The sequence below is a fragment of the Kwoniella shivajii genome, chromosome 11 (assembly GCF_035658355.1).
Source record: "Kwoniella shivajii chromosome 11, complete sequence".
NCBI classification, from domain to species: Eukaryota; Fungi; Basidiomycota; class Tremellomycetes; order Tremellales; family Cryptococcaceae; genus Kwoniella; species Kwoniella shivajii.
Genome location: NC_085918.1, coordinates 393,032 through 416,358, shown reverse-complemented (window position 1 = coordinate 416,358; position 23,327 = coordinate 393,032). Strand labels below are relative to the sequence as shown.

Below are 23,327 nucleotides of genomic sequence, written 5' to 3'. Positions count from 1 at the left end.
AGTTTCGATTTGAAGATGGGAATGGAAGAAGAATAGATGAGATTGACACACAGGTGCCACTTTGCGGCGGTCACCGACAGACAAACATGAGATGATGACAGATAAGTTTCCACTTTGAGGGGATGATGAAATGGATGAGGATGAATTCAGTCACATATATTCATCCTCATTGGTTTACTCCCGTCTTTCGTCTGCATATATAGATACATAGAGATCAGTAGACATCATGTCGGTCTTCACAGACGCAGTTCATTTCTTTTTCCCAAAAGCACCAATTGGTCGAAACGCAACCACCGATTATCCATTATACACACGGGATGAAACACCCGGGAAATCACGTACGAGAACCAAGCTAGAAGAAGGTTATGGTAGAGTCAAAGTTACTTTCAAAGCTGTTTTAGCTAGTTATGCTCCTGATTGGATATTAGCTCTCGTGCTTTGGTGAGTATCACAACCACCACCGAGGGGTTTCATATGTGGGGACATTATGAAGCTGATCTAAATGCGATTTCATCAGGGGAGTATTGGCTATTTTAAATAGATCAGGTGGACATAAGAGAGAATTCTCATTGAATGATTTGAGCATCCAACATTCTTTCGCCGTGAATGAGAGGGTTCCACCAAAGTGAGTGTAGATGTCTTGCTCTTGCCTCACTGAAGCAATCTGACGGTTCTCCTCATCTCTGGTAGACTTCTCGCGTTCATCTCAGTTGGTATCCCCCTTATCGTCCTCATCCCCATTAGCGCCTTGATTTCACGAAATGGCTGGGACATCCATAATTCTGTACTAGGTAAGAGCTCTGTCGATACTAGCCCGTCCAATCTCATACTGACGTTCACATAGGCCTAGTCATGTCGTATACTATGACAGGAGTAGTAACTCAAGTAATAAAAATGTCAGTTGGTAGACCAAGACCAGATTTGATAGCTCGTTGTCTTCCTGCTGCAGGAGCAGCTGATCATCCTGTGTTTGGATTGAGCACAATTGATATTTGCACAAATACCAATTTGTTGATCCTCAATGATGGATTCAAGGTGAGTTGTGATTCGCAATTTCAATGTGAAATACCTTTTAGTAGGGCCGTTGAAATCCATTGAGGAAATCCTGTGAAGAAGAGAAGCGACCGGCGCATGAAAAAAGCGGATCTTCCATGACTGGACATGGCTCTCCTTGGATTTATATCTCCAACGAGCGAAAGAAAAGCTGACTCGGTTCTCAAACGACCTTAGAGTTTCCCAAGTGGACACAGTTCTCGTAAGTACCACTACTTCAGCAATCGCCTCAATTACAATCTGAAAGCTTGTGGCTAGCTAATCTTTTTCACCATACCATCTAGTGTCATTCGCAGGTTTGGGTTACTTGAGTCTTTACTTGGCTGGTAAGATGCATTTGTCGGATGTAAGAGGACATCGAGTGAGTACCTTCATTTAACCATCTATTGAACATCCCATCTTCAACGTGCTCGACCCGCGAAATTCCAGGCGGAATGGATTCGGATGTGGTCACGGACTCGTTTCAAGTTTGTGATATCTATTACTGAGCTGATGTATGTATTGCGCTTGTAGACTAGAGCATGGTTTGCTCTTTCTCCTTTACTGGGAGGAACGATGGTCGCTATCAGTCGAACGGAAGATAACAGACGTGAGTGATCTCTTTTAACCTATCATGGGCACATTTCTCCACCGTTTCGAGCTGGACTCCTTCGTGTCGGACTGATCCTTAAGCTGTTTGTCTTCATCCAAATCAACGAGCTAACAAGGATGAGCCTAACTATAGATCACTGGCAAGATGTGTTGGTTGGTTCCTTACTTGGTCTCTCAATAGCTTGGGTATCTTACAGGACATATTACCGTAAGTGTCCAACAGTGAAACCCCTTGGCAAGCAAGCTCCTTCACCATATTTCTCTCACCACTGGAAGTCGGACCACATTATACACTTCTGCTTTGCAGGATCTCGGCTGACTTATGGAATCTGATCAAAGCTCGAATGTCTCATAAGCAATGTCATCTCCCACTAGCACCAAGATGTGATCCTGACCCGTCGGAAACTACAGATGATCTCGATGATGTAGAAGAAGGAAGAAGGAGGGATGGTGTGAGGCTATTAGATGAGGAGGACACTCGAGGTAGTGAAGATGAAGTCGCTTGGAGAAGGGGATAGGGAATTTATCGGGAGGTAAGACATGTGTGAGGATGTCAACAGTGTGGGGGACTGTCTCTCATAGAATGATCAATGACAGATGCGGCGCAATTAAAAAGTTGAGGGTAGAAGAGACCGGGGTGCCTCGGTGCGAGACAGAAAGAGCTACATAGCAGGTGATCATGCGTCAAGCCGTTTAGGTGTATGTACATTGTCTGTGAGCTGTCATCTAGGATGTGGAAATAGATATACCGTAGACGTTTTTATGCAATGTCAATCTTTAGCGTAACTCATGGCAAACACGTCAGGGTGCATTCGTTCCCACCTGAGGTGTTACTATCAAGATGTACACGATATCCACATGTTCGCACAGTATGGAAAAAGAGTATGCATCGTATATACTTTCCTTGGAAAAGTACATCTATTGACTTTCCTCAAGTCTGTCAACTTGAATAGTAACTTGAATTGATTCTTTACCACCTTTTCTTAACTTTAATTCAGCTGACCAAGAATCTAATTCTTTCATTCTTGAACCTTGTTCTTTACCTATCCAAGAAACTTCGATTTCGCTTGAAGGTAAATTGAATTCTTTATCTAATTTATCTTGGATATCAGATAATGTCAACGATCCATGCAAAGTTGGATAATCAGGTGAAACTGTTCTTCTCTCAAATATCAATATTGAAGGAACTAGATGTAATGAGTTTAGTAATGATTGAGATGTAGGTTCAGGTTCAGAATAATGATATGATGTCCTTTCTTCGTTTGACGATGATGCTGAAGAAGAGGAAGGTGATTCAATACGTAAATCAGAGAGAATAGATCTATCCGCGTCCTTCAAGTGTTATAGAGTGTGAGTTCCAGGAATCTCTGTTGGAAAGAAGACAAGGTCACTCACTGTAGCTCGGTATACTTGACGTTGAGAATTGTCTTTAAAAGGTACAAATCTAGCTTTTCGTGTAGGAACTAAATCGTTTCTTGCTCTTCCAGGAGCGACGAATAATCGATCGACTAATAGGGAGCAAAACCAGATGATCAGTATTCGATTTACATAGACCATGTCGAGAGCGTAGTAATTCTTCTCCATGTCATTATGTACTAGCCCATCGGACATGGTTTGCATATAAGAAGTAATCTTCCACCATGCTCACAAGTTCGACCCAATCCAGGGACATCTTCTAAAAGCTCAACAAAAGTTTCTCTCCTTGCCAATCGTGTTGATGTGGTCTGAAGAAGCGCCATCGGATTAGCATGAGCATTCAATGCCGCATCTCTGATTCAAGTGACCATGAGGATCATGGATAGCGTGGCCAACGACAACATCTTATTTGACTTTACCTTCACATGTCAAGAGAAGAAGAGGTCTGTTGGAGATTTCAAAACTCACTGAGAACGTCCTGCTGGCTTTTAGTGTTGTATTGATAGCTATTCTGGAGCTTGAGGCGTACATCTTGATTCTATTACCCTAGTCCAGTGTCGTGTTGTGTAATGAGAAGGATACTGTGCGATGTCTTCACCTCTTCAACATATGTCCAGGTAAAAAAAAACATTGTTCGAGTTCAACGATTTCGGTCGTCGAGAGCTCATGTACAGTGGGAAAGGGTGTGAGTCACGTGACTTTCAAAACCCACGTACTGGCGAAGAAATGTTCGCAACAAAAAGCAGAAGCTCATCTATCATTTGTCATTTGTTTTACTCTCGTACTAGTTCTCTCATCTTCCAGAACGCATATTCCCGTGTGAGTAAATAACCAAAATGGACAGAGGTGCAGCGAGGAGTAAGAAGAGACCTTCAAAAGAGCAAACAAAACCGGTGACACCGACCATCGCACCAACTCAACAACTTGCAGTAAAATCACAGATCACCAGTCAACATGAATCTCAAGCTGGACCATCGAAATCCAATATGCATAAAGGACGTAAAGCAAAGTTCGGAAACCAAATCAGAGAAGTACAATCTAAAGATCCAAGTTTATATAAACCCAAAGCCATTCGAACGTCCGCTGCATTGATCTATTCTCAAGAACGATTCAGTCTCCCACCTTCATCAGAGCTATTAGCCAATGTACGCAGAGTAGATCTGAGCGGAAGTGATGTTACGGACGTTAGCTGGCTAGAAGGTACTGGTGTAACTTGGTTAAGTTTGAATGGTTGCAAGATTACAAAAGGCTGGGATGCGGTAGGAAGCCTAGAAGAACTGACGGGTGAGTTACTTCGTTACACTTCAAGTAAGGGGGAAAAAGGAAATGTCCCGATTCCAACGTTTTCATTGATACCATTTGTTTTGGGTAGTACTGAACATCAATGGTTGTGGATTGAAATCACTGCCCGTAGAATTGAAGAACTTGTCAAAATTGAAAGCTGTGGTAGCTATGAATAACGATTGGATCAAACTTGATGATGATGTTATAGAAGGTTGGAAAGATCTCAATTCGCTTAGTGAGTGATTGTATATTGTGTGCAGTGGTCCAGCAATCCCTGAGTATGATCTTTCAGAATGCTGATCTATACCTTGTTCGGTCGTCCCAATGAATATTAGTCATATCGCATTCACCTAATTTAACTGGTTTACCAAAATCGTTAAATCAGTTATATCATTTATCAAAATTAACATTTTCACATTGTCCCAAAATAACTTGTGGATCAGGATCAAAATCAGGATCAGGATCAGGATCGATACCTGATTTATCAATATTACCTTTATTAAGAGATGTTAAGATGAATAATCTACCTTTATTAACTGATTTGCCTGATCATCTACCTTCTTGGGGTAAAGGTGATCTATCATTAGTTAAACAAACGAATAATCATGATGATATCAGTGGTAGTAGGAGCAAGGATAATGATAATAGTAACAAAAATAAAGGTGATGGATTAGAAGTTCTAGATCTAGGTAATTGTTCTTTATCATTCGCATCGATTTCAAAGTTGTTCAATTTATCATCAACGCATGGACCAAAAAATGATAAGACTGGAAATCGAGTCGTCAAATGGGATCATTTGAGATCATTAACATTACATTCAAATCCATTGACTACAACTCATCCAAATTACGTTGAATTACTACAACAAAATTCAGAAACTACTTTACCTAAATTACAAATCATCGATGCTAAGCGAGTTGTCGAAAGGAAACGTAAAGGTGAAATTCAAGAATCAAGAATTGATAGAAGGATAAGAGAGAGGAGAGAACAAAGATTAAATAAATCTTCAGGTTCAGGTATGAATAATATAAGTGGGAAAAAAGAAATGAGGAAATGGGGTAATAATGAAGAAGAACAGACACAACAAGAAAATCATGAAAATACCACAGGCAATGCCGTCACTGCTGAAAAGAGCGATCAATCACCTGAGGAAAAATCTAAGAAATCGAAGAAAAGAAAACATAATGATCAACCCGTACTTTCCGCTAATCAAAGCACGGAAGATAGACTACATAAACGTAAACGAGCTCCTTCACCGCCTTTGTCTGCTGCACCCACTGCTACAACCAAGGACATAACAGATTCAAGAACCTCCAAAACACAAGATGAACCTATATCAACTTCCAATAAAAAAGATCGATCTGGTAAGACTCAAACTGCCGTGATAGGTGTGATAGATGTCAAGAACGGCGAAGAAGTAGAGATGACCTCTAAGAAAAAGAAGAAATTGAAAGCTAAGATCAAACGTGGTGATGAAGTCAAAGGTGGTATCGATTTACGAGAAGTCTTCGGAAAGAAAGATGACACTTCAAAAGCGGTTGAACAAGAAGAGAAACAAGGTGGTGGTGATGATGCTTGGAGATTGGGTGTCGGCGGATGGTAAATATGAGTACTATCTTAGTTGTCCTTGACATAAGGAGAGTTATCTTGTTCACTTGCAAATCGAGGTTCAATTCGAAAAAGTTCATTCTGTACTATACATACATGTTATGCATTATATCTCGTCAAGTATTCGTCAAAAAGCATTTGCTAGAGCGCATCATCACCCTCTAACAACCCCAACCATGTGCCTTTGCAACTAGTCATCACTCTCATCTGAACTGTCATCACTACTACCTTCGGCACCGGTAGCCAATCTTCTTCTTCCTACACCACCTTCGACGAATCCACCTCCTATTGTCGTTGTCGGTAGATCAAAGTTGAACGAGGAGAAGTCATCTGATTGACCAAAGTCATTCGTGTCCATATTGGAGTTATCACCTGTTAACGCGAAGTCATCTAGAGCGGCGGCAGCAGCAGCATCGTTCAAATCTTGTTGATCCGGTGTTCCTGGAACTTCATTGATTGCAGCTTGATCTAAACCATCTAATTCAGCAGCTAACAATTTTGACATTTCGTCTTCTTCCTCTGCTCCTTCACCTTCTCTGACTTGCTCTTCATTGTCAGGTTGATCATCGTATTCTTCTTCACCTTCACCGTCCCCCTCGTCGTCATCACGTTCTGCATCTGGATCAATCTCTCCCCCGTCGCCTTCTGCATCTTCTTCATCTTCTTCGCCGAATAAATCATCTTCATCAGAGTAAGGTGCCGAAGAAGCTCGATCTCTTGAATCTCTTCTTGTAGCTGGAGTTCCGCCTTCTTCGTTATCTTCTTCTTCACCTTCAGCATCTTCCTCCATCTCAACATCTTCATCTTTGTCTCCACTGGGTCGTCTTGTCCCTTCCTCGTCGGCTCGATCTGATTTACTAGTAGGTGGAACACCCTCTTCATCCTTGCCTAGTTCATCTTGTAATGATTGTCTAGCAGCTATCTTAGCGTGAACATCCGCCTGTAGACCCGATATCGTCTCTTCAAATCGTTTCTGCAAGGAAGTCAGATATCGCAACTGTCAGCATACTGTAATGGACATGTGCCAAAAATGGATTTTCTTGTACTTGTATACGCCAGACATTCTAGGTTCAAGGGATGTTCACTCACCATCATGATAGGGTTACCACCAACGAAACCGGCTCTCTTCTTTTCGATAGCAGCTTCCAGCGCTTTGATTTCGTTGGTGAATTGTTTGATCTTTGCTCGTCTTTCAATGGTCTCATCGTCTTCTTCTGATTTGTCACCTTCATCATCCTCGTCATCATCGTCTGATCCAGAGATTGGATCTTCATCTTCTGAACCATCAGAGCCATCGGACTGGAGATATAAAAACACAAAGAGTCAAAGAGTCAGAAGATATCTTCCTTAATAGCTTTAGCAAATAAGGGGAAACACCTACGCCGTCCATTTTCTCCATGAGGGCAGCAGCGAGTTCCCTGTTGGCCAAGCGGGTAAGTTTTGAGTAACGTGTTGCAACTTGGGTGAATAACATTTCCACTCACTGATCTAGAGTACCATCTTCATCACCTTCATCGCCTTCATCACCCTCACCTTCATCACCTTCGCCATCCTCACCATAATCGCCCTCTCCATCTCCCCAATCATCCATCTGCGAAGGCGCCACGGAACCTGGATCGTCATACATCTCCGAGCCACCAAATTCTGATCCTGATGCTCCGTGATTATACCAATGTGCGTTCGGGTCATATTCCACATAGTATTGATCCGATATTTCCGGATCTGGATGAACGTCTATGAGGTCTATTTTAGTCATGACAAGCGCGATAGTGATCATAATCATCAGCGACAGTTCCCTTATCCGAGTAGGCAACATGCCAATTTCCTGAGCCAGATGCCTGACTTATAGCAGAGAGAGATAAATTCGAAACTCACCATAATTATGTTCTTCAGCATCTTGATCTTTTTTCAATAAATCTTCAACTTGTTCTTCAACTACTTCAATTGCTCTTCTACTTAATCTTTTCCGAAACCTTCTTTTCCTTACATATTTCATTGGAGGCGTTATACCATGAGGCCATATATATTCATCAATTTTCAAAGGTTGCGAAGTGATTATTGATTCATCTTTTATAGGTTGTGGATCGACGACTAACATTTGTGATATATCTGATATCTTGAAAAGGTGTCTGTTATCAAACGTTTTTTGTGATTCGATTATATTTGGTAAATCAACTAGTTTTGCTGAATACAGTTGATTGTTGAATTTGAATGAAGCTCTTCTTGAATCTGTGTGGTGGTAGAGGGATAGATGTAACGAAGATAAGGTATAGGTTCAATTTATCAGCTCATCAATTTCTTGTCGATCAAATTCAAGATTTGAGAAGCATGTTCAAAGAGCTTACCAAAGAACTTGAATTCGATCCCATCTAACCCTTTTCCTTTACCTTTAACCAATTCTCTCAGACCTTCCATTTTCCCACTTCCAGTGGTACCTTCTGCTATTTCTTTAGGTACTCTTAATATGAACTGTTCTTCAAAAGCTAATGGATCTTCTGGATTTTCATCTAGTTCTCTATCATATTCACCTAAGAAACTCATCATTCTACCGCCTGAAGATTCGTTTCCGTTTCCACCTCCACCAGAAGTTTTGAATGATAACTTCAACGATTGTATTTTTGAAGAGGAAGAAGACGATGGATTTATGTTTGGTCCAGAAGCTATTCTCTCTGATATTCTAGTTGATGCTCTCATACCACCTCTACTTCCCCTTCCACCACCTCTACCCCTACCTCTACCACTCCCACGTCCCCGACCACGTCCTGATCCTGAGCCTGATCCGCGTAAACGTCCACTACCCCTTCCTCCGCGAGATCCAGGTCCGCTCAGCGGTCGATAATCAGAATCAGGATCATGGTTTCCTGTAGAGGAAGAGAATCCAATCCCATCGTACGCTATCGATCCTTCTGCCGCAATTTGAGATGAAGAATGATCTATAGCATTTAAAGGTGCTGAGGAAAAAGGTGTCGAGTTGGAAGGTCCAGCTTGTGGGTAAGATGAAGAAGATGAAGGGTCGTAATCCATTTCCGGCGGATATTCGCTGTCGGAGTGAATCGCTCGGGCTAGAGTGGTGTACACGAAGTGCTCATGAGACTGCTGATCAATGAGCCCGCTTTGAGATATCGCAATGATCGATGAGATGAACTTCGATACTAGCAAGAGGAGGTCAAGTAACAACAATAATAGCATCCTCTTTTTCATAAATCGTCAACATTCACTTTCATGCTCCTCCACTCTTTTTCAGCTAAAAGTAATGAATTTGCTTCCGCGAAGATTGCGCTCTTCATTCGAAATGTCTTTTCAATATGAACATATTCTTGGATCAAATCTCGATAGTATGCTAGCGGGAAGATGAAGAGATGCAGTCGCAAACAGCATGCGCAGGACATGACAATCCGTCTGTATTGGGTTCAAATCTCCATATTCAGTCTATGTACATCTACTTATCTAAAACCATCAAATCAATTGCATCCTTTTATTGCATCTCATTGGTCGCGCCGTTGCTCATAGGTCCCTATGAGTATGTCTTGATTGCGAGTACTTGCGAGTACTAATCCTTCTTCAGGTCTTCCTCAGCTTTTGCAACTTGTTTAGGTTTAGCGTTTTGTAAAGACAAGAAGGCGTTCCAAGGGATATTGACACCGTTAACTGCTAACAGTCTGTATTGAAGAGGAATGAACTGTATATGATTACCAATATCAGCGACAAGCCTATGTGCGCTGAGTGACAAGTAAAGGGAGTGGAGAGCAACTTACACCCTATTCAGTGTCAAGCGATGAGATAGTCAGTTTCTCGGTTAGCATTATTCATCGTTGTCCAGAGTCAACTGGATATTACACACCATGTTAAGTGTTTGGAAAGGGATGAATCTGTTTTTGATAAAAGTCGTCGCCGGCATCAGCACAGCTATCATTCATGAGTTTATGTATATGCGAGATATGCGACTTACAACATCCAATTCGCCTTCAAGGTGGGCACGAAAGCCTTTTTTGGATTTCAATGGGAACATAATTAGTCTTTGTTCTCACAAGCAAGAAGCAACTTTTTTGGAAAAAAGGGTAGAATCGAATTCTTCAACATCGTGACGGATTATGGCAAACGGAATTATGGTCCATTGGTCCATCCGAAATAAAAAGCTTTTACTCACCTCTCTCCATTTCGCTCTTGCGTCCGCCAGAGATTTACCTTCCATGAGGGTCATAGCGTGGAAGAAGCCTATATCGGAGCATCAATGCCAATGTAGATAGATCAGCACGAGAAATGAGTTCAATCATCATGGCAAACAGACAGAAAGTAGAGAGACTTCACATTCTCCCGATTACAGAGCAACGAAATACGGAGAGCGAAACTCACCAGTCAGGATGATAGGAGCGAAAACGAATTGATCTAATCCTACTCTAGCGAAAGTAGCAGGCCATTTTGATTTGATAGGAACTCTCTCGAGTGTACGGAACCAGACTGTTACTACTGGTGCGAAGATCCCTCCTCCCCAAACAACGATTCGGCTGTACGATACAATCCACAGAGTGAAGTTTTCGCGTTTGCGGGTAATGGTGTAGGGTGGGATGAGGTGATTGAGTGAATTGAGATGGGCGAAGTATCAGGTTGGTTCGTGATGGATATGAGATACAGGATTATCACAATAGCGAGAATTGGCATTTGATACGCAGAATGTCAGCTCAAAAATACCTTGCATTTGATCTCACGTGAAAGGACACTTTGTCACTACTTACCCAGTTCGAACGAAATCATGATCTTTGCCTTTCTTCTCTATCAACTGTTGAGCGACGACTATGAATGAGGATTAAGCTGAATTAGCATTTGATGGTTCGTCCTACGGCCATGTCTTCCTGGACCGGAAGAGTAGATGCTGAGATACGATGACGATTTTTTGCGATAAGAAGGTCAAGTAGAAAGCAGATGATGCAAGGAGAACAAGGGAAAAGCCAGCGAGCGGAAACAGACATACCATCTCCAGTAGCGAAGAGAACCTATTCATGCGACCCATAGCCTTTCTCATTAGCTTAAGCCCCCTCAATGACAGCGTCGGAACGAGTAAGGAAAAATGATTCTGACCCGTTCCGGAGGGAGAATGATTTAGAGAGGAGTCAAGGTAAACAATCTAAACTCACAGCTGAAGAAGCCATACCACCCACTACAGGTCTTTTAGAAAGGAATCTAGAGTATGCATTCAGTAAACTCGCCATGTTGGTTGGATCTTTGCGTAGGATATTGGACCTTTTCAAGGAGTCGAGCGGGCAGATTACTTAGAAGTGAAAAGATCTTGGTGATAAAGAAAAGGAAGGAGTCGCAGATGTAGTTATTGAATGGTTGATAAAGGGTTTTTCACGTCTAAACGGTTGAATTAATTATTCAAGATGAACCAAAAGAGAAGTTAGGGATTTTCAAGGGGGTCCCGCGGGGGAGTTGACAATTAAGATATTGTAAATATATATCAGGCGAAGAATACCTCAGATATAGAGTGTATAAAGCTGCGAAGGGAGGACATGCAACTGAATGTAAGGCAGGAATCCTGCTAACAGACACGCAACGCTCAGAGCGAGAGAAAAGCCGATTCAAGCCTCGTTCTGGCACATGTTCAACGTCACCAAACTTGTGGTAAACATCCTTCGAATCCGGATCAAACCCTTCCGATCGCATTCCGAAATGTAACTGCCAGATGCATTACCCACATATCTTGCTGATGAGATAGAAAATGAGGATGCTCGTTGTGGAGTAGATGCTTACGAAAGAGCAAAAGTGCATAGACACAAACACCAAACTTAGAAGAATATCGACGCAATCCCAATCCCAAATTTCACTAATCCCAAAGAGAATGATGAGTTATCAAAGTCTATACCAACTCAAAGTACCGCGCGACTGTTAAACGGTACCATAACATCATTAGCTTAGTAGTTCCTCACTGACAAAAAGATTTGTCTACTCACCCTCCCAATCCGTTACTGTTTTCTTCCAGACATCTAATTCATGTTGTCTAGTTCCACCATAATGATCAACGAAGAAATCACCGAAGACCTTCCTAGCAACGCTCTCTTTTTTCATGAATGCTTCTACAGCTCCTTCTAGTGAAGTTGGGAGATGTTTGACCGTATCCCTCGTTACTCCGGGAGAGTTCAATGGTCCGTAAGGTAATTTGGTCTTGTTCTTGATACCTAACAGACCGAGAGCGAAAATCGCAGATAGAGCGTAGTAAGGGTTCATCTACATATCACAGATATCAGCCCAGATTGCAAACAAGCATGCCTTGCACATGTGGATGAGAAGCTTCGAATAACTGCTCCAAGCAAAATCAAACTCACATCTGCTCCAGGTACTCTGACCTCAAACCGTGTAGCATACCCTTTTACACCAGGACCAGACAAGATCCTGACTGACGCAGCACGTGAATCATATCCGTAAGAAGCAGTATCGGGAGCCCACATTGCCTAATTTGAGCCGAGAGATCAGCTTCATCAATCATAATACAGGGCGTGGTCCCGCTCACTTGACCACCTTGTAGACGTTTGTAAGAGTTTATGGTGGGACAGAACATGGGTACGACTACGTGACGCTCATTAGCGCCTTCTCCCATATGATTTAGATTTCAGCAAGTGATGCTTACCATCTGGCATTCCCTCTAGTAAACCCGCCAAGAACCATTCACCTTCCTGACTGAGATATTTGATGTCGTCAAATGCAGCTTCTTTCCTTCCACCAGCCTTTTCTTCTTCTTCAGTAATGGCAAAGATGTTTTTACCATTTGAATCCTGCAAAGACACGTGAATATGTCTACATTATTGGTTGTCAGCTGTTTGACAAGCCAAAGATGCTAATCTGTTAGGCTTACCCTGAACATCCTGGAAGCTGTCATGTTTGATTTCACGTCAGCTATTTCTCCTTATAGATACATGATGTTAGCTAAAGTTGCGCAACTCACGTCACCCCATGGCTTAGCCATGAAAGTAGGCATGATATCATATTTCATTCCTACTGATTTAGCCACCAGCTTAAACAAACAAGCGTTATCGGCCATTCGGAGGGCGTCGGTATATGCTAAAGCACTTTCGAACACTCCTGGTCCCGTCTCAGTGTCTATGCGCAGAGAGGATACGTCAGCAGCAATATAACTTTGGCTGGAAGGTATGATTCCGCTTTGACATCCATATGCGAGAAATAGTACTCACGATGACCTTCAACTTCGATACCGAATTCGACAGCCATATCATATAAGTCGTGGAAGTAATCTTGGTTTAAAGTAGGTCTCAAGAGGGAGTAACCATGCACTATTCATTCACACACATAAGCTGGTGGATCTTTTGCGGAAGCATATTGGAAAGCTTACTTCCTGGAGTTAAAGGATTGAGATTATGGAATTTCTTATCGGCCAATGATTGAGCTGATTCTCGGAATTGGAAGTACTGTAAAGAATCAACGGAAAGGGGAAATGATCAGCTTCATCGCCACTACTTAGGATTCTGATCAACAAAGATAAATAGAGATTACTGCTCACTTCAAACTCGGCTCCTGCCATAGCTTTGATTCCTGAACTCGTTCCTTCTTCTAACACTTTGGCCAATAAACCTCTTGGATCAACAGGTAATTTTTCCATCGTCTCGGGGATAGTGAAACTACACAAGAAGAAAGGGATATTTTTCTCCCATTTCAATCTTCTATACGTGGACAAATCAATAGTAGCTATTAAATCTCTATAACCATTATCCCAATTGGCGACTAAGAGTTCTTTGGTATATGCTGTGTCGTGCACTGATGAAATACAGATGATATCAGCTCGAATTGGACAGATGATCGAAGAAGTGAGGTTGATAATGAGCGTCAGGAAGAATGGTTTTCATGAAAAGATTAAGCCAAACTTACTGTCCCATCCGTATATGACGGAACAGAAATTAAATCCATCACCTTTTGCTGAACTCAAGAACTTATCTTTTGACATGATCTTTCCTCTCAAAACTCCATCGACGTCGACTCCTATATACATCTTCTGGTGTCAGTACCAAGTTTGCGTACATGATTGAGTGAGAAGGGCGTTTCTACCCAGCCGTAGTCATCCAGGATGAACCCTCTACTCACCTGCAACTTTGACTTTGTTATCATTCTTCAACAACTCTTTCAGTTCTTCGATGTTCGTAGGTGCGTTTGCTGTGGGAGAGGGCGGCATATTGAGGATTCAGATATCGTACTAAATGTGTGTGTTGTGTAAGATGGACCGGACAGGAAAGAAGTGGTAAGATGAAGAAGGGGGGCTGACGGATGGAGTATAGATAGGAATGGGGATGATAATGAACCTCTTTGGTCGAATGACAAAAACAGCTGATAATCCAAAAGATAAGCAAAATAACCGAACTTGTGTTAACACGTGGGTCTGATGTCATCATCTTTGGCAAGAAACATTACTTTCCCACGGTAGTATTCCCCTTTTAAATCGATCGGTAATGTCAGTCGCGTCTCTCTCCCAATGTCCCAATCTCATCAAAAAGATTGTCTGATACCCCAAGTAAATACAACTCATATGTTCATATCGAAGTCAGCACTGAGAACCCAGGATGCCTCCTCAAGCAAGATCGATCTCATCCTACTTCAAACCTACAGGAGTGGTAGCTGCCACTTCTTCTAGCACAACGACAGCTGCAGGTGCAGGTGCAGGTGCAGGACTGACCACTCCAGAAAAGAAAAAGGGTATCCTAAGTGAAGCTGCCAAAAGAGCTATAGAAGAAGGTTTATCAGCTGCCAAACAAGATGAAGAGGAGCCAGAACCATCGAAGAAGAAACAAAGGATTGATTCCAGTCCATCCACATCAAGTATGCACCATTTCCTATCGTCCCCAATCAGACGAGAATCATGCTAACCAAGATTAAACGATCCTTCCTATGTCTATGTATTAGAGGTAGCTGATATATTCACTAAACCGAATTTGACTGCCTCACCGACGAATAAGCTGCCCATAGTGAGATCAAAGACACGCGAAGACTTAAGAGCTAGAATCGCAGAGAAACCAGATTGGATTAATAAATTGTCATTGGAAATCGATACAATGGGTGAAGATTGGTTATTGGCTTTACAAGATGAACTGACAAAATCGTATTTCCTGAATGTGAGTTGATAGTCTGAGGGACTGAGTGGGTGGCGTGGGGGTAACCAATCTTAAAGACCGAAGGAGTGAATAGCTCATTCTGCGACGGTCATATAGCTTAAAGAGTTCATTACCAATGAACAAAAGACTAAGAAAGTGTTTCCACCAGGTAAGATCAGCTTGCGGTCACTTCTGAGATTGGGAATCGAATAAGCTGATTTCTCTTGTACGACAAAGCCGAGGATATATACTCCTGGTCTCGATTGTGTCCTTTGAAGGATATCAGAGTGGTCATTATTGGTAAGTCGCCTTGAGATAGATCACACGTAAAACTCAGCTTACCTACGTCCTGGATTATCTTCCAGGTCAAGATCCATATCATGTTAGTCCATTAAGCTTGATGTTTCCTACTATTCACTGATGTTTATTTTCGTCATTCAGGACGATGGTCAAGCACATGTAAATCACTTACATTTCTGGTTTCTTATCATCACGTCTTTCCTTTTCTACATTTTAGCAGGATCTCGCTTATCATCCTCTATTTTAGGGTCTGGCATTTTCAGTCCGAAAAGGTGTTCGAGTCCCACCTTCTTTACGGAACATGTACAAAGAGATGCACGATGAGATACCTGGATTCGTTATTCCTAAACATGGGTGAGTAGGTCCGTCTTTGCTGACCGATGATACTGTTGGAGCTCTAATGGCTGATTGGAGATGTGCTATATAGAGATTTGACTGAATGGGCTAAACATGGTGTTCTGTTGTTGAATACTTCTTTAACCGTCCGAGCTCATGAGGTGAGTGATGCCCTACACTCGCGTATTTCCTTTGGGCAGATGACCGAGTATTTATCTTTTGGTGCGAATGACTGATCTGGTCTTCTAAATTCTGCTCACAGGCAGGATCTCACGCGAACAAAGGATGGGACACGTTCACTGCTGCCGTACTGAAAGTGGTAACATCAAGATTATCGCCTGGACCATCTATAGCTTCTGCCGTGGGAGAAAAAGTGCCGGGTGGGAATGGTGTGGTGTTTATGGCTTGGGGTGCACATGCAGCTAAGATGTGTGCGGGAGTAGATAATGTGAGTTGAATTGTATCTAATTTCCATATCCATCCCTCATCTTTGACATGTTCATACCCTCACAACGAAGTCAAACAGAGACTCGATCATCTGATAGCTTACAATCTTTTCATTTGATATAGAAAAAACACTTGATACTGAAATCAGCTCATCCATCTCCTTTATCAGCAAGTAGAGGTTTCTTAGGTAACAATCACTTCAAAAAAGCAAATGAGTGGTTACAGCTTAAATACGGACCACAAGGTGGAATCGATTGGGAAGCTCTAGGTGATAATGGCAAGCCCACAACATAAATCGTGAAAGTTAGATATCGGAGTCGAAAACAGATGATCTCGCTTACATGCAACATATATACAATTAGCTTGATATATTCAATGAGGAGGATCTTGTGTGTAAAGAGATTCGAAGAAATGGCGAACAAGGATAGATGCCTTGGTTAAACGTAGATTTGATATCAATGGACTTGGATCAGACAGGATGTCGCGGTATGCGTTTAACGGGGCTCAAACTTTATAATGTACATTATACTTTTACATAATATGAACTTCAAGATCTATCTCGTTCGTATATTGATCAGACAATCGAATCCGCCATAAATCAGTTCTTTCATCATCCTGAAGCTGATCATGAACTTGTCATTTCAGCAGTTGCTGTTGATGTCGACCCACTTGATTCTCCAGCTGCGATGGCTGCCTTTCCTTTTTGTGGTCTTGCTCTTCCCCATACTACTTTAGCTTTTTTACCTGAAACTTCAATTCCACCTTGAGCAGTTAATGCTTCTGCTACCTTCTCCGCCAAATTACGCAATTTGAAATTCACGAATGCACAATCTATCAACAGATTCAGAGGATCAGTATACGTTGAACATTCTACATTGTACGACTTCAGGGTAGCGAATATGAATAAAAGTGTGGTATATAGATCGAGGGGGAAGACAGGAAACTCACGAGAAGCTTCTACTATAGTCAACGATCTGATTTCTATAGGTTTGACGAATGGACAAGCACCAACCAAAGAAGCTCTGACTTCTGATTCTGTGGTTTGAGGTAAACCGAGGAATAACAATGTTGTCTATCACAGCGCAAACGACTTCAGCTCAAAATCTCCCCAGTAAGATGTTTCCCATTATCTCCCCCAATGAAGAAGGTTGTGCGTGGGCTGACCAAGGTGGTGCCCGCCAAAAATGTCAAGAAAGAAGTAATAACTCACGATAGACTTATCATCCGGTGCTTTCATACCTTTGATCTCAGCTTGTTCTCTCAACATCTTCTTTGCTACAGGATCGTTCTTGCCATAATATCTGTCAACGATATTTTGTTTTGCCAATTCTCCTTCTTTAGGTATTTCATGTCTAAATAACGATCATCAATCAAAAAAGTCCAGGTTGATTCGGTTCTCCAGGATCATCTCCTTGAGCCATGGAGGAGACTCTCCTCTCAGAGAGAAAAACAAAAGGATGGACTCACCTGAAAGGGCATTCACCACCTCTCGTACATTCACCTTTAACGAAGAAACTACAAATATGTGGTCTATTTCTCTTGTAATAAGGATCTGATCTTGCTATACCTTTTAACATTTCTCTTCCTGCTCTATTTGCAACTTCTGAATCAAACGTTTGTCCATCGGGTGAATCAGCCATTTGAGCTTCGAGATTTTGGATGTAATATTCTGTTATCGCAAATGTCGAGAACATAATCAGTAACGATACTCAATATCCATATGTTACAGCTAGGAGAGCTTGACTGAATCACACTTACGCTTGTTGATATCTGATTGTGGAGCTTGACTCTTTCGTCCCAAAGCCGCATCTCTCACTTGTACAGGTAAACCATATTCGCTAAAAAAGAAAAAGAAGAAACGACAGATATTTCATCAGTACACCGTTATCTACCCGGAGTACGATGTAGTATCGCCGTATTCATAACCAGCAGGATAATACAGTACTTACAGATCTAATAGACAGGTTTGACAAACACCTTTTATCTTGGCACACGTATTACAGATTTCGGTTTTCTTATATCTACCTCCCGCTCCTGGATTCCATCTGAATACTGTAAAAGGTCGATTACAAATCTTACATTCGTTTCCGAATTCCTGTTTCGTCTGTTTTCAGATCAACGTCACATGAGCATTAGCATACATTTCAATCAAAAGATGAACAAATAGAGTCAGATACGAAATAGATAACTTACCATTCGAACATATGGATTTGGACCTAGACCTATTCATGAATTATCAGCAGACGTCCAACGAACGATTATGATGTCAATGAACCAGCAGACATACATGTTTCGCACCTAGTAATCGTCATCGTATCAGTTCGTGTCTATTCCATGCAGGCCAATAGCTGATCACTTACAATATAGGAAAATCAGAACTTTCCACACCAACTTTCTACAGACAAGATCAATGTCAGCTTTTGTATTGTCTTAATGGACATGCGCCCCCCTCGAGGCCCTTTTCAGGATCACAATTTAGTTACTCACGTTGATGTCGTGCTTAGCTGGCATCTTGCTTATTCACTTGTTACAAATTAACAAGACGAAAGAATCAAGTAAGCAGATGTATTTTGATATAGTCCGAAACAAAGAATGGTCAACGATAAACATATCTCGTCTGGAGAGAGTGGCGGAAGAAGGATCATGTTCAACCACTCATAAATAACACGTCATTATAGTTGATACGTTTGATTCCGCTTACTCTTCGCTTCCAGCAAATGTCTGCGTATCTAATTCCTAGCGAGTATGTTGAGAAGAGATCAGTCCTTATGCCCAACTTTATAGATAGCTCTGTCTTGACCAAGACCATTCTCGCCGTGTTCAATGAGACGATACAAGTACATCCATCTCCAGGTAGTAGCTGGGTCTTCGACAACCTGTTCTCGACTTGCTTCTTTCCCATTTGAGCAAAAGACGACCGAACACATTGCACAGGCCCTGTGTGACGTTTCATCTTTCTCCCGAAAGTATCGGATCACTCCACTCTGACCTCACACAACTTCGACATAGCTGACAGATGTCAAAGTGTTCAAAGCTTGGAGACTTTGTCTCGGATGAATATACAAACAACTAATTGTGCGATCTTCAGGATCAGGTTCAGATCCAACTACATCTCCGCTCCTTTCAGAATGCGTACCAGAATCATGGGAAATGAGTACAGGTGTGGGATATGCAAAGATCATCTCATCTTTTTATGATATCCTTGGAGAGAGGATCCTGTACCACCGAAACAACGATCCGGTATCTCGGCCGATTGAGAAGACTGAATAGCTCGAGTCTTCAATAGACGGCGATGCAGAATAACAGATGATCAAAGCGTAAGGATGAAACATGTGAATCTCCTAAAAAGGGGAAAGTTGGGGATTGAAATACACAGATCAGAAGGAGAACAAAGGAAGGAAATAACAACCGAAGGATTCCCTTTTGGTGTTGAACCTAGACATGTCGAATACTGAACCACTAAAAAACGTTATACTAAAAGAACCGTGCATTCGGCGCCCATTGGCAAGCCTTGACAGCGGTGCATCAACGCGAACGCCAATTGCTCGGTAGTAAAGGATCGGAATGGTATCTCCAGAGCAATCTCCCAGTGGCCCCAAATGGTAAAGATCAAACGTGAGACAGAACGACAAGACAACAACACTCATTGAAACGGCGTTGTTTGTGTGATACTGGCGCTATCTGATTGTTCGTTTCTCCTTGTCCTCTAACCCCTTGATCAACACATGGTTCTGATATCTTAGATTCCCACTAAAGGCATGAAAAGCGTACGTTTTGATCGCTTCAAGTACTGGGAGAAAAGGATGTCATATACACAAAGACACCGGTTTAATGTCGTGGTTTCCAAGTTGAATGAACGTTCACAACCAATCTTCAAATTTTCAAAGGGACATCGCTCTGACTCCTCCGCTCAACGCTCATGCTCATTCCTTCTCCTTGTCTACTTCACCCAATCTCAAAGGACAATGTGAATCGCAACAACGACTTTCAGTTCGCACATTGTTTGCTTATTGTTCCCCTTTGTTATATATCCAAGCATCAGCTTCTTTCCCCCCTTTCTTTTCCGTTTTTCTTTGCCATCGCTCTCTTTCTCATTCTCATATTCCCATAGAAAATCGTTCATTCCTTTATTCACTACCATTCGTTATCCCGATCTTCGATATCAAGTCTGTCATATTTGTTATCAACCCCTCTGCACCACATCACGTTGATATAAACCGCCCCTTACCAATCTTTCTTTCATTCCCACCATTAGCCATCTTCTTCTTGACCTGAACAGAACCATCTTGAATAACACCACCTCACGTCTCTTTCACTTCTCTTCTCTATTTCTGTTGACCCTTTCCCCCCTTGTCTCTTAATACGATGAAATCCATTTCCATCTTTGTCAGTCTTCTTTCATTGGCTGGATCAGTCTCAGCGGGAGGTTTCGGTGGTCATTCCATTGGAGGTTCATTCAACTTTGGTTGTGGTTCTTCAATCACTGGTAAAGCAACGAACCAACAAAAAGATTGGTGTTCAGGTAAAGGAAGTTTCTTCACCGATTTCAAAGGTGGACCCCTCTGTTGCTCAGATCACACTCGACAACCGTGAGTTCATGTATATCAAGCACTTCGCCCTCTATCAGCGACACCTATGTCACACAGGAGAACAGATCACTGACGTGTGCTTATACGCTCACAGTCCATCAGGTATTACTTGTCCTAAAGGCTGGAGTCAACATTTCCAAGCTGGATGGTAAGTTAGCTTATCCTCCTGTATCTAGATATTATCCTTACAACAAACTGATCGAATCCCCCTTAAAGTTGTATCCCTCCTAAGGAAGTCTCTCCTTGTGATTGTGGAGAAGGTATGTAGACTCCATATATTACATTGCCATTGCCAAGCCACTAAATAGATGTGACTCAGGTTACACTTACGACAAGAACGCTCACAAGTGTGTGAAGAATACCGGCAAATGCCATGGTGGTCAGTGGTGGCATGATCGATCCGACACTTGTTGTGATAATGGATGGGAAAACAATCCACCAAAAGGAAACTGTCCTAGTGGTATCAAATGTCCTTCTGGTAAGTCACCAGACCATCAAACCACTGAATCCAAGCAAACGCTGAGGCATCTTTCCAGGTTGGTTCTGGCACAAGGATCAAAAGAAGTGTCTTCCCAATGGTCCTCATTCACCTGAACCCGATTGTCCAGATTGGGACGATCACAACCGTAAGTCTTGATGATCCCTCTATTCCCTTTACTTCATTCAAGCTGATCTATCTGTCGTCAATCTGTAGACTGCTGTGGTGGACAAACCGGACCTTCTCAACAAGCTGGGCACGGTGGTGGTAATCACGGAAATCATGGTCAGTCAAGTAATGATCAAGGCGGCAAGTTCCCTTGGGGAGGCAAGTTTAATCAAGCTGACTTTGAAAACTGGTGGTCCAAATTTCAAAATCATAAAGGTAACCACAAACGTCACCTTCATTACGGTCAACAAGCTCTTACATTCCCTCAAACCGATCTAGACAAAATGTATTGTCCTGGTAGTCTTCATGCCTGGTTAGTCGTCGTTTCGGTTGTTTTTGCCCTTTCGGAAGGTATCATCGCTGATATCATTATTATCCGGTGCCAGTACCGTCTCAACTGCTTCGGGCGGTGAATGGGCCTACGAATGTGTTGACTTTGCTACTGAACTTGAAGCGTGTGGTGGTTGTGTAGATCAAGGTGGTGCTGATTGTACCCAGATCCCTCACTCACTCTCCGTAGGTTGTGAGCTTGGTGCTTGCGCGGGTGAGTGACAATTTCAATCTGTGCCTTCTTACCTCATGTGATATGAGATCCTATCGTAGAGCAGTCAAGCTCTCAGCGGTGAGTGTGGTATCTACTAACATGTTCATATCAGTTTATACTTGTAAACAAGGATTCTATGCCAATGGCACAGCATGTGCTCCCAACAAATCAGTTATTCCCAACTGAAGAACGATCGTGTCAATATAGTATAATCAACAGAACGGAATGTATCGGACAATGCGGGATTATGTAGAATCCCCCTCTCTCTTTTTCTCTTAGACTTTCTTTGTTTTCTCTCGATTTCTTCTTCATTCAATTAGATCATATCATCCATTTTACCTCGACTACCATGTTCTTGTATGTTGAAAAGTGAAAAAAGAACATGTGTATGGAGTTTAGGGGGAGTGAATAGACGACCGATGGACAATAAAGTGATATCCATAATTTATAGCAGGTTTGTTTTTGATGCAAGATGATTTCAATGTGGCGCATGGCGTGTTTCGTGTGCGTTGTAGGATAAGCTAGTTTAAAGGAACGAAAACGAAAGGGCGATAATCCTCAAGACAATGTGCACAAAGTGTGAAGCGATATTGGAAAGCAAGATGTACATTCTTGAGAAGAAATCCTGATTATTGAACTTGACCTTGGTTTTTCATATCTGTCTTCTCCACAAGGCTAGATAAGAGTACTCCTCTAATCGCTTATATATCGTGTAGATTCATCAGCGTACATAAGCAGCTACACGTAGTGAAGTGACCTAAAGAATCAAAATTTAATGCGCGGAGTCCGGAATGAATCTGCTTATATACTAATACTAATACGACATATGACATTCCATCACATTTAAGCCAAAGTTTTAAACAGAGTGAAGCTTGACTCCGGTTGTGGTATGTACGGATATGTGAGATGCCATGATCCGGATGACGCATCTGCGGATCGGATCATGACCGCTGGGAAGCAAAAAATCGATGGATGCGTCGTGTCAAGGGAAGCAGGGAAGGACGTGTTGCAACGAAGGTACATAGATAAGATAAGATAAAAGGGAAAGCTCGGTTATGATGATTTTTCAATCAATCCTTCACAACGGGTTGAAGCTGGTCAAGATGAACGAGTCTCTTTGGGTGAATCACTATTAGCAGAGAGTCTGACTTCCGGTATATTGAGTGCTTAAGTTCACACCGGTAGCTAAGCTTATACCAAGATTAAGAGCTGTAGGTGTATTCGTGTGCATGAGTAATCAAGTTTCGATGAATTTGGAATGATGATGGTGTTCATATTGACTGCCACATTCATCCAATCACTTTTGCGACATGACTGCGTTGAGTGATGTAAGAATTCCATGCTTACCTTTCAACTCAATTCGGTTGGGCTCGCTAAATGCTCGTCATAAGAAGGCGAACCGGACCTTTGATGAGAAGCAAATT

General features: G+C 42.1%; 9 protein-coding genes across 9 annotated transcripts; 4 read left to right on the top strand and 5 right to left on the bottom strand.

The window, feature by feature from the left end:
• Window positions 1–226: 226 nt before the first annotated feature.
• IL334_007583 (uncharacterized protein) lies at window positions 227–2,162 on the top strand (the record flags this gene model as incomplete). Its single annotated transcript, XM_062939273.1, has 9 exons — window positions 227–441; window positions 518–625; window positions 691–791; window positions 845–1,035; window positions 1,231–1,255; window positions 1,338–1,414; window positions 1,567–1,642; window positions 1,778–1,852; window positions 1,984–2,162. The coding sequence occupies 9 exons, from the start codon at window positions 227–229 to the stop codon at window positions 2,160–2,162; spliced, it is 1,047 nt and encodes a 348-aa protein (XP_062795324.1).
• Window positions 2,163–2,562: 400 nt separating this feature from the next.
• IL334_007582 (uncharacterized protein) lies at window positions 2,563–3,591 on the bottom strand (the record flags this gene model as incomplete). The annotated part of the gene is made up of 4 exons (XM_062939272.1): window positions 2,563–2,976; window positions 3,040–3,152; window positions 3,293–3,368; window positions 3,529–3,591. The coding sequence occupies 4 exons, from the start codon at window positions 3,589–3,591 to the stop codon at window positions 2,563–2,565; spliced, it is 666 nt and encodes a 221-aa protein (XP_062795323.1).
• A 305-nt stretch (window positions 3,592–3,896) lies between these two features.
• IL334_007581 (uncharacterized protein) lies at window positions 3,897–5,947 on the top strand (the record flags this gene model as incomplete). Its single annotated transcript, XM_062939271.1, has 3 exons — window positions 3,897–4,344; window positions 4,433–4,579; window positions 4,680–5,947. 3 exons carry the CDS (start codon window positions 3,897–3,899, stop codon window positions 5,945–5,947), a joined length of 1,863 nt encoding a protein of 620 aa, XP_062795322.1.
• A 195-nt stretch (window positions 5,948–6,142) lies between these two features.
• On the bottom strand, window positions 6,143–8,976 carry IL334_007580 (uncharacterized protein; the record flags this gene model as incomplete). Its single annotated transcript, XM_062939270.1, has 6 exons — window positions 6,143–6,925; window positions 7,042–7,251; window positions 7,334–7,370; window positions 7,437–7,695; window positions 7,828–8,181; window positions 8,298–8,976. The coding sequence occupies 6 exons, from the start codon at window positions 8,974–8,976 to the stop codon at window positions 6,143–6,145; spliced, it is 2,322 nt and encodes a 773-aa protein (XP_062795321.1).
• A 526-nt stretch (window positions 8,977–9,502) lies between these two features.
• On the bottom strand, window positions 9,503–11,159 carry IL334_007579 (protein SYM1; the record flags this gene model as incomplete). The annotated part of the gene is made up of 8 exons (XM_062939269.1): window positions 9,503–9,631; window positions 9,794–9,821; window positions 9,902–9,936; window positions 10,100–10,167; window positions 10,306–10,457; window positions 10,686–10,743; window positions 10,922–10,943; window positions 11,085–11,159. The coding sequence occupies 8 exons, from the start codon at window positions 11,157–11,159 to the stop codon at window positions 9,503–9,505; spliced, it is 567 nt and encodes a 188-aa protein (XP_062795320.1).
• Window positions 11,160–11,806: 647 nt separating this feature from the next.
• Window positions 11,807–14,128, bottom strand: IL334_007578 (uncharacterized protein; the record flags this gene model as incomplete). Its single annotated transcript, XM_062939268.1, has 12 exons — window positions 11,807–11,832; window positions 11,901–12,174; window positions 12,273–12,398; window positions 12,458–12,513; window positions 12,575–12,741; window positions 12,800–12,816; window positions 12,890–13,044; window positions 13,137–13,235; window positions 13,295–13,370; window positions 13,463–13,716; window positions 13,828–13,938; window positions 14,041–14,128. The coding sequence occupies 12 exons, from the start codon at window positions 14,126–14,128 to the stop codon at window positions 11,807–11,809; spliced, it is 1,449 nt and encodes a 482-aa protein (XP_062795319.1).
• A 385-nt stretch (window positions 14,129–14,513) lies between these two features.
• On the top strand, window positions 14,514–16,418 carry IL334_007577 (uracil-DNA glycosylase; the record flags this gene model as incomplete). Its single annotated transcript, XM_062939267.1, has 10 exons — window positions 14,514–14,769; window positions 14,854–15,062; window positions 15,159–15,210; window positions 15,279–15,341; window positions 15,407–15,423; window positions 15,483–15,500; window positions 15,589–15,695; window positions 15,769–15,838; window positions 15,940–16,125; window positions 16,248–16,418. The coding sequence occupies 10 exons, from the start codon at window positions 14,514–14,516 to the stop codon at window positions 16,416–16,418; spliced, it is 1,149 nt and encodes a 382-aa protein (XP_062795318.1).
• Window positions 16,419–16,749: 331 nt separating this feature from the next.
• Window positions 16,750–18,635, bottom strand: IL334_007576 (pre-mRNA-splicing factor SLT11; the record flags this gene model as incomplete). The annotated part of the gene is made up of 10 exons (XM_062939266.1): window positions 16,750–16,955; window positions 17,073–17,196; window positions 17,335–17,476; window positions 17,592–17,793; window positions 17,883–17,962; window positions 18,074–18,228; window positions 18,318–18,346; window positions 18,412–18,422; window positions 18,485–18,519; window positions 18,612–18,635. 10 exons carry the CDS (start codon window positions 18,633–18,635, stop codon window positions 16,750–16,752), a joined length of 1,008 nt encoding a protein of 335 aa, XP_062795317.1.
• A 1,854-nt stretch (window positions 18,636–20,489) lies between these two features.
• On the top strand, window positions 20,490–22,089 carry IL334_007575 (uncharacterized protein; the record flags this gene model as incomplete). The annotated part of the gene is made up of 8 exons (XM_062939265.1): window positions 20,490–20,713; window positions 20,808–20,861; window positions 20,930–20,973; window positions 21,033–21,191; window positions 21,250–21,339; window positions 21,408–21,672; window positions 21,746–21,903; window positions 22,016–22,089. The coding sequence occupies 8 exons, from the start codon at window positions 20,490–20,492 to the stop codon at window positions 22,087–22,089; spliced, it is 1,068 nt and encodes a 355-aa protein (XP_062795316.1).
• Between the last annotated feature and the right edge of the window lie 1,238 nt (window positions 22,090–23,327).